This window comes from Zonotrichia albicollis, chromosome 3 (assembly GCF_047830755.1).
Source record: "Zonotrichia albicollis isolate bZonAlb1 chromosome 3, bZonAlb1.hap1, whole genome shotgun sequence".
Lineage (NCBI taxonomy): Eukaryota > Metazoa > Chordata > Aves > Passeriformes > Passerellidae > Zonotrichia > Zonotrichia albicollis.
Genome location: NC_133821.1, coordinates 106,351,065 through 106,365,901, shown reverse-complemented (window position 1 = coordinate 106,365,901; position 14,837 = coordinate 106,351,065). Strand labels below are relative to the sequence as shown.

Sequence of the window (14,837 nt, the reverse complement as noted above, 5' to 3'; positions counted from 1 at the left end):
CTGCTGATCTACCTTTCCAAAGAAAGAGTACCTTGTGCTATTTTGCAGTTGAATACACTGGGGAATTTGCTCCTTTTTGTCATAACTTCTGATATATTCAGTATTTCCTTAGGACAAACTATATATGCAGTCATACATACAGACAGTAGAAGATGACTCAAAAGACCTGTTGCCACAGTTTGGCAGACAGGAAATATTTGATATCCTAGTTTGGGTGAGAATTCACAGAGCACTGGCACCCCAAGACTTTTCATTAATTCAATAAAAGGTTTAGCAGAAGTTGATGATTCAATATGGGGCACAGATCAGGAAGTAAAAAACACTTGATAAAGATCAAAAAGGAGAGCGCTAAGAGCCTTATGGGAAAGCTCTGATAAGCATCTTAACTGTTGTTAATTGCAGACAGTGCAAGAGAATTAGTGGTTTCTCTCAAAGCTGGGTGATGAACATCCACATGACAGTAAAAAGGTAATTGTGTGCCAAAAAGCTCAGCCAAAAAGAAGTTTGGCTGGGTATCCAAAGCTGATCTTTGAATTTCAAAGAGTTGACAAGAACAGAGCCGTAAGTAATCCATTACCATAACTCTAATTCCAAACTGCTCCACACTAAAACAACCTTTTAGATTAAAAATTACATGAAGTATTGATATTTTACATATACAAACAGACTGAAAGCAACATTAGTATAAATGGACGGATAGAAAATTACATAAATAATGAAGCTGTATGCCACATAAAATATTCTAAAATATGATTGTCCCTCAAAAGTGCATCTACTTCTTATTTTAAATAAGCATATTGCTGTGCTAAAATGGAGCCTTTTTATTTACCAGAAATAACATATCTAATAAGAAACTACAGCTTTCTGTTATATATGTGTCAGCAATGCATTTTGCCTAAGTGCTTTGCCAACTCAGTCTGCAGTGGTATGTACTAAGCATGTTATGCATGTGTTAAAAAACCTGAAAAGTTTCTTTTCCAGAACCATTGTAGTTATGAGTCTTGCTTGAATATTTTTGTGGTTGCAATGTCATGTGTGTGTTGTGCACCAATTAACATAGCCATTTATGTCTATCATACATATAACATCATCTCTAAGTAAGTAATGTGATTACTATCTGCATAACAAGTATGTTTTTCCCTCCCACTCCCTGACCTGAAGAAAAGAACAAGGGGAATCTTCTAGCAGGTTTGTAGTTTCTTTTATTTCTTTTATCTGTGAAATTGCTGTTTCCTAATGGCTTTTAGATGTCTTGGGTTCTGTACAGTAGGTTCAATGAACTGCAACCATTGATGGATAATAATCACAAATTGGATCTTTTTAAACTCATATGCTGCTGAAATTTGCTTCTTTGTCCCAGTTTTTCTATGGAAAAAATAGGCAATTTTTTACACATCTAACATGCTGTAGCTTTGAGAAAAGGTCAGTTTGAACAATGACAGAGCAGCCAGTGGACCAGCCTTCCCAGACCCAGCTCCTGAGCAAGGACATGTCCCCAGCTTCTGCTGTAAAATCAATGCAGGATTTGCAGAGGAAATTACAGACATATAGTTTAATTTGGCAATGTCAAGAAGCCCACCAACCCTCCATTGCAGGGAGAACCCTTTGATGGGTCTGGTTGGATGTCACCTTTGCTCTGCAGGAGCATTCTCAAGGCTTCCTCAGTGCCATGTCTCCACATTTTCTAACTTTTCTGTCATCCCCTCCTAAGGAGCATTTTGGGACATAGGAGGCTGGGGGAAAGCAGCACTGCAGTCTCACCTCCTCCTGGCTGCATGGCTTGCACTCCCCATGGCTCAGTTCAAGCAGAGGAGCCAGGCTGGTACCTCTGCTGAAGAAAGCCTCACTGCTGTCAGCCAGGAGCCCAGATGGGCTCCCACCCAGCCTAGATCCCAGCTGAGCTCTGACTGCCTACAGCTGGCAGCAACAAGCCTTGGCAGGGCCATCCTCACTGGGTAAATAAAGCTCTGGAGAGGCATGTCCTAAGGCAGTGGGAGAAAATGCTGGTCTTTGCTGCACTGATAGCCCAAATCCTTAGGAACAGGAAAGGCTTCAGTGGCTAGAAATGACTCTCTCTCAGAAACTCGTTAGGGATGGGAATCAGCCAGCATTTGGCAGCTGGCACTGTGGTATCAGCAGGTTCAGAGAATACCAGAATTTACCTCCCAGCAGAAAACACTGAAAAGCCAAGGAAAGAAGTGTTGATGACATATCAGCCCCTGAAATACATCCAGCCCCGAGTTGTACTGTGGTTCACAAGTTCTTCTGGGTTATTCAGTCTTCACATCAATTACCCGTGTCCCATTCCACTTCCCAGACTGCTCCTCTGGCACCTGACTCCGACCTTTTCCTCCAAGCACATGTAACTGCTGTTAGTGTCACTGTGACTCAAGGGGACAGGATTTGCTCTGTCAGTTCTGGGACTTTTTGTATACATTATCTCCACAGGCTTGCTAGCAACACATTGATCTCATTAAATTATTACAGTCTGATCCAAACTTCTTGCAGTCACCAGCTGTATTTCCTAGTCTTTTTGACAGCAGCATTTAAAATTGACTTTTTTAAAGGTGAGACAGAAGTTGCCAGTAAATGAGTATATCCCTCTAAAACTGGGATTTGTGCAGAGGGGAGAGGTTATTCCCAGTTGTACCAGCAAGCACTAAAAGAGACAAATTTACTTACAATAACTGGAAACTAGATGAAAAAAAAACCCAAACACCCAGCTGTCAAAACCATGCTGTGCTCTCCCTATTGATGATAACAATTGTGGCTTCAAAATGAGTCAACAATTTAGCCAGCTTTATTCACTTTATTTTCACTGAATGGAAGATGTTTACTCCTTCAGAAACAATTAATATATGCAGTGCTGCAAATTAGGGTATATGTAAAAATGAACTTGTTACTTCTAAGATCATGTTCTACTGTAAGAACCCTACAGACCACTCAGTGCCTTTTAAAAAAGGTGTGTTTTTTCAGTGACTGTTTATTGCTCTTATGCTGATATATCACACTGTATGTTTGTATCACTGAAAATACAAGTGGTGTATGTGGTCTTTTGTGGCAAAGATGTAAATGCAAACTGCTGCAATGTACTTTGAGATACCTGTCCTTGACTATTTAACTTGTTTCTTACTGCAATGCTAAGTGACTTGCATGGGATGCTATGCGAACAAAGTACAATTCCTCTTGTTTCACTCTTAAATGAAGAAGTGCTTGCACAAGCAGTACATTGGATTGAATTCTGAACATGCTCTTTGCTCTATATTCCCTTCTAAGAACAGTGAAGAAAACCTTGTATTCAGGAAAAGTTAATTATCTTCTTTCCTACCAAATTGACTTATATTTACAGAAATTAATTCTTGTATTTTGTCATGGATAAACCTGCAGTCTTTCATTAGGTGATGAAATGTTGTTATGTATTTGAGTTGAGACAGTTGTGTTTATGAGGCTGCAGCTTCAGATTGATTTTAATGTGTTGTATTTCCCAAAATTTTATGCGCAAGTATTCTAATTAATAATTTATCAAAGTATTGGTAGACAACCTCTCCGGTGTATCCAGGCTATAAATGAGATATTTCTATAAATCAGCTCCAGAGTTGTGCACATTATTTTAAAAGACTAGATCTTAAATTCTTAATATCTGCAAATGCACACACTGAAAACAATCAAACATTTATCTCTGTTCAGTTATACAACATGGCTGAAATAGTTCCTGTGCAGGAAACTAGATCAAGACTGATGAATCTTGTCACATACAGAGAGCATAATCAGTCTTAAACTGTGTGTAGGACATGCACTGGGTGTCTGCAAAGGATGAATGTCACCCATCTAGTCTTGTAACTCATGAGGCTGAATATGCATTCCCTATTCAGACAATTCTCTCTGGTGCAATAAGAAGCAGTTTTGCCAGTATAAGATCTTCAGGGGAAAACTCAGCCCTGTTCTGAGGGAAACAAGTAAATTATGTTATGGAATTCTTTCACCTCCTATACCATATCTGTTTCTAAAAGTAGATTTAAAGTAAACAACTCTGCATGCACCATATAAAAAAGAAATTGCCAAAGATGCATAATCTAGCTTGAGGTGGAAAACCTAACCCCTCACCCAGCACTGGAATGCTTAGTAACAGAGTCCTCTATCTCCCCTCACTCCTAGTAAGCTTTGTAGTAATAAACAGAAGCTCTTCAGGATGTACACCCCTCGGAAACATAGGTATTCAGCATCCTGCCTATTCACATGATGTTTGAGAATGCCAACTAACATCAGGTGCATGATCCATTCACTTCCCCTCCTCAGTGCTTTGAAGTTCCTTACTTCTCCAAATGTTTCCTATTTATTTTAAGTGCCTGTAAGTCCCTTTTTGCTTGTTGCCTGGAATGCCATTAACACAATGGCAGCAACACCAGTTGTTTCAAACTCATCCAGCCAGACAATTGCAGTGGCAGCACATCGCGGTTTGGTAAAGTCCCATTCCCCTTCTCTGCTTGACACTTCAACTTCTGGAATGCATTACCCTGTGGAGATCTAAAACTGGGTTTGAATATTTGGGTAAAGCCATTTCCCCAAGTCCAAGAGGATTTTTATGACCATGGCAGTTGATTTCTCCACCTAATTATTAGTGGAGAATATTAAGCTATAGCATTAGTGGAGAATATTAAGCTATAGCATGCTAGGCAATTACAACAGCCAAAATGTGCAATTGTTCTTGAGAAGAATCCCCTTGGACACAGATTCTGGATAATGTGCCTACATCCTGTACTGGAAGATAGAGGAGTGCATGTGAAATCAAGCATCTACTTCAGCTGAATTCTCTAGAAATTGTGTCTGTTACCAAAAATGGTAATTCCTAGATAGATGAATCTTACGGGAAGAAGCCTATGATTCATATCTCAAGCTGATTGCATTTTTTCTTACTTATTAAAAATAATGTAAAAGACAGTGGAAGTACAAACTGATTACAGAAAATTAGGATCAAAATAGTTTCTCTTCATTTAGAAATTGTTTTGAAAAGGAAAAAATGCACAAACACCCTGAATATTTACTTTTTTTGATTGACAATTGAAATATAATATATTGTGGGCTGAAATTCTTGCTTTACTTATTGAAGGTATGAGATACAACGATAAATTTCTTGAGTTTGTGGTCCTAGAATGAGACTGGTGGTGAAGTTTTAGGACTTTAGATCTCACAGTATTATCCATTGCATTTGCATTTCTTCAACTTAGCTTAATTTCAGTAAAAGTATTTGTAGGCTCAGTAAGAGCCAACACCTGTATTTATAGGTAGCTAACTACTGAAAATTGGCACGGGCACCTGTTTGCTGTTGTTTGCCATAGGTGATAATTCCTGGCAGTTTTATCTTCTGTCTCAAGACTCAAGTCCTTCCTCCTCACCCTCAGGCCCTCCAGTTATTTCTGATTCATTTCAATTTCTTCCTATTCTTGCTTCCACCAATTGGCTCAGTATGAAAAGCTGAAAAACAAGGTGAAATTATGGCTAGTAGCAAGCAGTAGTGCTGCAGGTCTGAGACTGAGGCAGAGCAGAAGTTTTAACTTGACCAAAAATCTAGGAAGGTGGCAGGCAAATGGGGGAGTGGGACTGGGAAGGAAAGAGATGCTCAGTTACTAAAGTATAGGGAGATGGTCCATGGAAGACAGAGCAAGCAAAGATTCGCGTGCCCTTCTCCGGAGTAGTCATTTGGACCGGGAGAAAGTGATCGTTCCCTCTGAGTGAAGCTACAGTGACCTCTAGTGTCCCTACACACCCATTCCTTCGTAGATCAAAGGTGGCGAAGGCAGAATTAGAAAACGAAGAAATAAAAATTAGAAAGTCATTTGCTATCCTAGGGAAGTGAGCGCCTTGGGCATGAAATGGGAGGAATAAGTCATAAGATTCTACAACTGACTTTTCAGAAGGCTGAAAAATACAGAAAAGTCATTTGCTTCCTTTTCTATAGCTGCCAGTTGTAATTGATCTCCGCTAAAAGATGCTTCAAAGGTCAAGTGTTATCGATAAGGATACATTCCACAACTTTCAGCCTGCAAGAATAGAGGAGTAATAGGTCCAAAGGAATTACCATTGCCAGGGAAGTCTGTCATGGAAGAAAAATGTATGTCAACCAATTGGGCTAAATTATAAGTCATATTAAGTACAAGAAATGATGGACAGACACACATCTAAAGGAATGCAGAGATAACAGGAGACAGCTGTGGATCTCTCAGATCATTGTAATATAGTTTTGATTTAGGAACTTGTGCTATTTTATTTTCCTGTTTCTTTCTTGTGGTTTTTGCCTTTTGGACAAACACACAAAGTTTGTGAATACTTATGGGGATGGGTGAATATCCAATGGTAATTAACCGGTTTACATTGATTCAAGGGATTTCCTTTGGATGCCATGTAAAAAGAGAGGAAAAAAGGTGAAAGATGAAAGTATAATAGGCCAGGACCTGAAAGATTTGAAGGATTTTTAGCACACACAAGCCAGTACTGATACAACCAGCATTAAATCAGAATAAAGGGCCCTAAAGGAGTCACTGGCTATTGATTCAAATGCAGAATGTCCAAAGATGCTTGAATGGTGTGTTATCTTCACTCTGCAATTTTAACACCATCTCTACTGCTGTTGCAACAAAGAATCCAGAGCCAGGAGCTAGGCTTTATCATAAGGAAAGGGACTTTTGCTCTGGAGAAGAGCGTGGTCAGGGAATGCTCAAAGTGTTCTGATTCAATTACTCCTTCATGATCTGTTATTTCTCATACATAGAAGAGCCCCAATACAGTGTGTTCCCAAGCACAAGCTTTCTTCTCTCAACCTTTCTTCTCCACTGTCAGTTACACAATTTATGCCTGTGCTGAGAGGGACCCAGTGACTTCAGGAACATTTCCCACCAGTCTCAAAATAGGAACAGGGATCCAAGAAGCAAAGAACTGCTCTAGCTGGTCTCTTTGGGTATGCATCTCAAGAAGCAGAAGAGAGTTTTCAAACCCTCCCTCCTTCAGGGGCTGTGTGTCTCTTCACAATGCAGTACTCTCTGCATGAACCCTTGGCATGCCAGTACATGGTCATTGCTACAAAGCAGACTTGATTTGAGTTTTTAAGTAAAAACTCTGCAGTTTACATTAATATTTTAATTCTCAGCATTGCACTTTTGAAAAATGTCTGTAGTAGAGATAAAATGCCTACTGTTCCTTTCACCATTGCCTTGCTGCTTTGATTTGGAGAACTAAAGATTTTCAGGTTAAGTAGTCATTCTGTACCATTCAGCTTTTATAAATGAAATAATCATGTCTACCAATCATTTAAAGGCAACCACTGCTTTCATTAGTACAAATTAATTGACAGAACAGTACATGTTCTGTTTTGACGTTGGTTTTAAGTTTTCATTTTTATTTTGGAGTTGATATGATTATTAAAAAATATTACCTATATAGATAGGTTTTATGGCTATTTTACCCATTTTCCTTTCATTTTTATTTGTGCAGCAGGATGAGAGCTGTCCAGAAACTTTTTAACTCTAATGTTTGGGGAAAAAAAAGCATCAATTGACTTCATTTTTCAATAGCAAGTACAATTTGAGCCGTAAGGGGAGTTAAAAAAAGGGGGACACTTGTAGGAATAATATCTATAAGAAGAAGTCAGTTTTGATTCTCTTCCTCATTCTGTATAACATGACAATGCAATAATGTGGTTGATAAATATTGTACAGTTTTCATACATATTTTCACTGCTGTGAAATGCAAAAGATTCCTGAGCTGAAATATAATTCACTCTTGAAATGTAATTTGTATTCAAAGCTAAATTCTGGAACACTTTTCTTTCAAATATTAGGTTCTGTGGAATCTTTTCTATTCCTTATGCCACAGCATTGGGTAGCAATTTACAATGGAAATAGATAACATTTTCGTCCCTGTGATGTATTTATTTCAACAATTGCTTATTTGGGCAAGAAAAGAAGGGGATTACATTGAGAAATTATAGTAAAGGTATTATTCTTCCAAGTAATCAAACATGCCATATGGAAATACATTTATAATACATTTATCTAATAATCTTTCTATTGATGTGCTCATTTTTTAGTATTCTTGAAAATTATCACATTACAAGCATCCCAGCATGTGTTTTGCCTGCAACAAACTGCATCCTTTCTGCTCTCAGGAATGTTTGTACTCAGACTGAAATGCTATGCTTTGCTATGCATGGACAAAGATATGTTTATCTCAACATTTCACAGCCACATAGGTTTATAACTTCTTTCCATTTCATATAATTACATGTTAACACTGTATTTTCAGAATGCAGTAGGTTAAACATCTAAGAACCACATAGTCCATATTAGCATTAGTTAATTATCTCAGGATCTGTTCCTGTTCAAAACATCTTATGGGCATGCTGAAATTAAGTGCAAAGACCTTGAGAGTACTAGAAAGTGTCTTAGCTTCAAGAACCCCCATAATTTTCAGGTAGACAGTCACTGGTAAAGGTGTTTTAAAAGTCCCCCTGCAAAGCCTACACCAGGGCAGTAGGACTGCAAGTCCCAGTAACACCATTCCATGAACAGACACTGCATTGCCCTCATCATCTCTCCCCTTGAAAGAACAGGAACACTTGATCAAGGTGACCATTCCCTTGCTCAACCAATTGAATTTAACCTTGCATATAAAACAAGGTTTCCAGACCTTGGTATCAGACTCCTTCTCTGTTTTGTGTCTTCTGCTACAGGAAGGGACAAAGAAAGGCAAAAATGTTAAATAATTAAAAAGCATAGGTAGATAGTCACAGTGACCCCAGGATATTCATCAGATATGTTCGGGCAAAGGTAATTTAAGCACCAGGAAATAGAAAATCTACAAAACCCACATTTAGCTGGCTGGGGGAGAGGATTACAAGCACAGCAGGAGAAAAAAAACCACCTTAAAATTGGTCAACCATAAGACCACAGGGTCACCATTGATACAGCAGACACAGTCATGAGCTTGGCTGGGCTCTGTTACCTGTCCAGTACCACCTGCACACAGTCAGCTCCCAGCTAAATCTTCAGCAATGACTTTAGGGAGCACACAGCATATCATTACATTTCCATTAATCAGCCATCATGCTGTTTCTTGGGTATTTTATTAATTTTGGTTTTGTCTTGTCCAAGTAAGTGCTCTAACAAGGAATTCTGGATATGAGTGATCACTAATCATGCATATGAAATGTTTGAAGTGCCACATCCTGCAAAAGCATGAGTATATGTTAACAGTATTCTTTGCCTGCTTAAAAAACCTCAAACCAGACAATACTGCATGGCCTGCAGTAACAATAAAATACAGTTTGGTTTTGTTTATCTGAAGATATGGCCAGAAATGCACTGAACTTGGCTGACTAAGATGGAAACAAACCTTCAAGTTCAAGGAATAGAAAAAACATCATAGAGATTAGTGTATAATAATTGGGTGAAATTGTTTCTATTTTTAATTTCCTTTAGAAGCTTATTCTGTACTGTATGATAGACTGGAAATGCTAATGCTTCTATCAAAAAGCATCAAATCAGTTCCATTCACAAATTACATATATTCAATGAAAATAAAAGTGTTTAAGAAAGAGATTCATACCAGTGAGATTTTTTACACAATTTTTTCAATAATCATACAATAGAAAAAAGAAAACGATTGAAGTAGCTATGAAGTAAAATATATTTCTCTCTCTCACAGTCAAAAGCTGAGTTTCAAGGAGCGGGTCCGGATGGCCAGCCCACGGGGTCAAAGCATAAAAAACAGGCAGTCTTCAGTGGGAGATCGCCGCTCACCAAGTGCTGACATTGCCACCGAGGGCAGCCCAACCAAAGTGCAGAAGAGCTGGAGCTTCAATGACCGAACCCGCTTCAGGCCCTCGCTGCGGCTCAAGAGCTCCCAGCCCAAACCCATGGTTGATGGTAGGAGTTGTTCACCCCTTGTTTGCCACTGCACGCTGCTCCCAGCTGCTCACACTCCTGCACGCTTGCACAGTGATTGTACACATTTCAGGAAGGCAGAAAGAATTGCTGTTTGGGGCCAGAGACGCAAGCCAGCTGTAGTCTGCTTCAAAGACCCCGATAATGTGATTCTTTTTTTAATAGGAAATCATGTCAGTGGTGCGTAGGGAGCAACTGGTGGAAAAGGGGTCTCTGCGAAAAGTCACAGTGGACTAAAGGCATCCCAGGGAATTGGCTGCACCAGCTCTTATGTCATGGCCACTCTCCTACTACTGAGTTCAGCTGCTGCCCAAACCTGCTGCCTCTTGCTGGTGTCCACACAGCACAGCCAGCATTGTCTGTGCCTGGGCCAGCCAGGAGCACAGCTTGTGCGGAAGTGGCTCCCTTAGGCAGAGGAGTCCCAGTGCCTGCACTGGTGATGGAATCACCTGCCACCAAGGGATACACTACTGGGTGCTTTCAGTTTTACAGGGTTATATCTGCCTTGATAAGGCAGTAGATTTTGCAAACAAAACAAGTGTTATTGTTTTATGTATTGCTTTTTATAGGGTATTTTGATGTAGGAAGCACTCCTAAAAATGTCTTGTTGAACCTGCAGCAGGCTGCCCAGCCTTTCCATCAAGCTGCCTCCTATGCTGCTCTATTCTCTAGCTTAAGTCCAATCTGGCATTAAACTAACCAGTACTTGGGCAAGGATCTTCATCTGATGAAGCCTGCTAAAACAAAGACAGTGACTTCTCTAACCAAGGAGCACCAAACTGGGTGACAGCAGCCCCCTGACAGGCAGGAGCTGAGAGAAGTGAAACTGACCCCTGTGTGGGACGGGTCCAGCACTGAAAGGTGCACTCACATAGCTCTGGGGGTACTGCTGCCCCAGCTGATTTTGTTTTGGCTTTCGCCATTCCCATACTTCCCAATCTATGAATGTTTTGCTCTTTCTTGCGGTACCCTTCATGTAAAAACAAGGGAAACAAACTGGTTGACTGCCACAGAATGCAGTGACCCTGCCTGAATGGGAAAGGTACAACCTCTTTCTACAGTGGCATCATGCATACTACATACAACAATTGTGGTAAGACTAATTAGACAGAAGTTCAATGTTGATGTTGCTTCCTTTTTAAGAGTACATATTATCACAAACATGTAAGTTGCAAAAACTCATTAAACTGCAATGCCCCATCCCTCAGTGAGGATGTTCTACACAACAGATCTCTCCAGGAAAAGCCTGGATAAATAAACATTTCCTGGAGGGCAACCAAGACAAACCATTGGTATTTGCTGAGATCATCATTCCAGGCTAGACCTCCCCTACGGATGTGTCTCAGATTTTCCGAAATTCTGAATTTGCCTGAGGTACAGTGAGCTGCTGTATCAGGATACTGTCCAGGTTCCTCCACTCCACTATCCACTGCTATCCATTCTTGTCTCCATGCTGGGTTACAGGCCCTGGCTTATGTCCCATGGCAGCTGTATCACAGGGCTGTGTGACTTAGCCTGGGTCTCATGCTGATGTGAAGCTCAGCCAAGGCCACAACGGGAACTGAGAAGTGCTGTAGGTGGCACAGTGGTTGAAGCTACCCTGTCTAAATTTAGGCATCCTACATAATCACTTATAAAGCACAAGTATCATCCCCAAACCGCATCAGAAGTAATTTCATAGGTTAAACTCCTGTAATTCACACTGTGCCTGCAAATGACCTAAGGAGAAAGTAATTTTCTGAGCACTCTCTCAGAGTATTTTTGCCCCAGTCTGCACCTCACTGAAGCACCTGTTTCATTTTTCATCAGCCCATTTATCATAGAAGCATTTCCTCAGCATGTCCCCTATTTTGTCCTGTACATATTGCCATCAATAGCAACTATGTGCACGAGCAGATCATGCTACCTCTGACTGTTTCCCTCTCACGGAAAAGGTGGCATAAACAGCACCTTGGGTATGTGTATCTCTTATCTGTAGATAAAAGACAGAAACAACAACAGAGCACTCATTGCTGTGCGTAAGCCCTTGAAGATCTTCCCGCTCCTCAGGGTGAGCACAGCCTGTTTCCTGGTCAGTGATTTCCAGCTACTAGTCCACCCTTATGAACTGGGGCCAACAGATACAACCCATTTCTCATCTCTGGCAGAAGGAACAGCTTCCATTGTCTCCAGCTTTTAGGCAAATGCCAAGTTTCCATTCTGGGACCTCATCCAACTACTTCTAGGACCAGTATGATTACAGAGATGTCCAGTGTGCTCACTTGCTGAGAGACAGCTCCCTTCTGCCTTACCCAAACTTTTGCAGGAGAAGTCAGGCACTACTAATCTTCATTTCCTTTTCTTTCTTTTCTTTCATAGCTTGATACTTTCAGCATTTGACAGCTCAGTGAAAAAGATCTCAAGATGATGTATTTAATTTAGAACATCTTGCATTTTTCACTGGATGAAAAAGCCATTATTTGCAGCATATTATTCTTATCTCTTGCTTGCCAGGTCCTCCAGTTTCCTCCTTGAGGTATTCCCCAGCCAAATAATTAATAACTTTGGCAGGCCAATCATCAAGCCAAAACTAGAAACCAAATTTTTCTGGGTGAAATCTTGGGCACAAAACAGTACACTTGAACAGCTGGTCCTTCTGGTGAGTCCTCCATCTCTGTAGGGTGTTTGGTGGGAGAAGAAATTACATTACAATATACCTTTAGGGCAGTGACAACATAGTGCTGGATACCCAGTTCAGTGTCAGAACTTCATATCAGTGGAAAAAAATAGAGTCTTACTATGAACTTCCTCTTCCAAAAGAGAAAAGAAAAAAAGACATTTCACTGTATGGGATGTAGAGTTGTAAATGCTCTGCCTAGACAGAGGACTTAATTCTGTGTGAAAATAAAAGAAAAATGCAAATCTATAAGGAGAGGCTTCCAAAAGGAAGGGCACTTGTTACCATATGAGGATGATTTAAGGCAGATCAATGATCGACACAGAGAATTTGCAGTGCTGACTGAGTTCTGGTAAGGACATGGCTGAAATCTGGGCCAAAACCATCAGACAGAGACTGCTAGAGAAACTCAACATTAGCAATTAGAAACTGGCTTGCAAAGGGAGGTTTCGAGTCCAGATAGGAGCTCATGGGGGTAGCTAAAAGGCTAACCTGATTGAAAATGTAATAGCTTGCCTCTTAGGCTACCCAGCAACAAACACTCTAGCACTCCCTCACTGCATATTAAATTCATAGAAGGAGAATTTCTTGGCAGCAAGTAAAACACTTAAACCAGCCACTGGTATATCCCAAAAGGATTCTGGCATAGCAGCCTTAGAACAGTATGACCAAAACCATTGCCCAAATGGCTTTATTTACAGTTAGTAACAATCTTCTGAAACTGCCATAAACCATTTATCGCCATTGACAAAGTGGGTCTGACAACAGCAGTAACTATTTCAATTACATGTGTGCATCTGCAAATGGAATCCAAACCTGAGGGAGGTTTGATGGTTAGATAAGTTTTTGGTGGCCTGACTTTTCTAGGTCATTCAACAACAGTACAGGGGAAAGTGAATATCAAGACTTACATAATTGGATTTTAAATACATGTGCAGTCTCTGGTGACATGTGGTACATAACTTCCAGAAATCTTCTTGAAGAGGGGACTCTGCACAAATTAACAAAGATGCCAGAATGCTGGCATCTTTGTTTTCAGCCTAAAAAGGAATTATCAGGCTGAGGTATATGAAAGGGAAATTTTCACCAATCAAGAATGGTAAATAGTAAAGCTTTACAAAGCACACACTTAAAAAGGATTGTATAGGGTTATGGAAGTGTCTTTTCCAAAGGGATGCCATGGCCCATAGGCAAAGGTGCTGCCTGGCCTTGGAGCCCCTCACAGCCCCCTGTGCACCTGTACACAAAGTGAGCCTGGAGATACCTCTGGCCCCAAGGCCTCCTCATGCAGTATGGCTTTGGTTCTTCCCTGTTTTGCCAACAAAAACAGGGAAGCTGCAGCCAAACTCTCTGTGGGGAGTGGTGCCCAGAAGATGAGAATACCCACCAGCAGGGTCAGCCCCATAACAGAGTCTGTGCTAGTTATTAAATAGCACAGGGGATCACATGCCTTGCTTAAGGCACTGTGCCCATGTCTCGTTGTATGTTGTGTATCCATCCACAGACACTCAACCACACAAAATCTCTTCTTTACAATGGTGTTCCTGTCCTGTTTTGTTTCCTGCTTGCCTTACTTTCTGAGGAACAGAACATTTTCTGCTTAAATCATGCACCAGTCTTCACCACAGCTGAATTAATGAACCAATATTATGTTGTGGATGCAGTTTTCTGTGAGGGACAAAAATACCCTATTATATTTGTTTTCTACCATCCTATGCTTCTAAGCCCCTGAATGAGTTATTGTGCCTTTACTGTAACCTAGAGACATTGTGTGGCTTTTTGAATAAAACATCAAAAGCATTCAGCACTGGAGATATTACAAACATATTTCATTTGATTAATTAAAAAGAACTCTCTAAGGAAATATTTGATTTCTTGCACCATCCCCAAACATTATACACTCACATGACCTCTAGCCTTTCATTCCCTACAGAGTACTTGCACAAAATCCTGAGGGTAGAGTATATTACAAGAGCCATGGAAAGAATGCAATTGTGCATTTCAGCCCCCACGTCCTCAGTTACTACCATATAATTTATGTATTGCAAAAATGACAAGTTTTCCTTTCAGTAGCATAAACAGCTTGACCTTGGATAAGGTTCACTTGATGTGGCAGAAGTCCTTAGTTGGGTTGCTTCCACATCTAGTCTTAAATTTGCTGGTTCAAAGTGAAGCTGCATGTTGTCAAAGTTTGAATGAAATTTATTAGCAATATATCAATCTGTGCTAGACAAAAGATTTATTTT

General features: G+C 40.3%; 1 protein-coding gene across 5 annotated transcripts in view; it reads left to right on the top strand.

The window, feature by feature from the left end:
- Positions 1-14,837, top strand: part of KCNQ5 (potassium voltage-gated channel subfamily Q member 5) — a 278,323-nt gene that overhangs the window by 241,216 nt on the left and 22,270 nt on the right. Inside the window, exons 9-12 of one of the 5 annotated variants that reach the window (XM_074538378.1) lie at positions 403-468; positions 1,162-1,188; positions 4,156-4,212; positions 9,697-9,917. In XM_074538378.1, the coding sequence (XP_074394479.1) occupies positions 403-468; positions 1,162-1,188; positions 4,156-4,212; positions 9,697-9,917 (371 nt within the window). Of the gene's footprint in view, positions 1-402; positions 469-1,161; positions 1,189-4,155; positions 4,213-9,696; positions 9,918-10,345; positions 10,354-14,837 lie in introns of all 5 variants that reach the window. The other 4 variants (XM_074538380.1, XM_074538379.1, XM_005491147.4 and 1 more) reach the window with 4 other exon arrangements.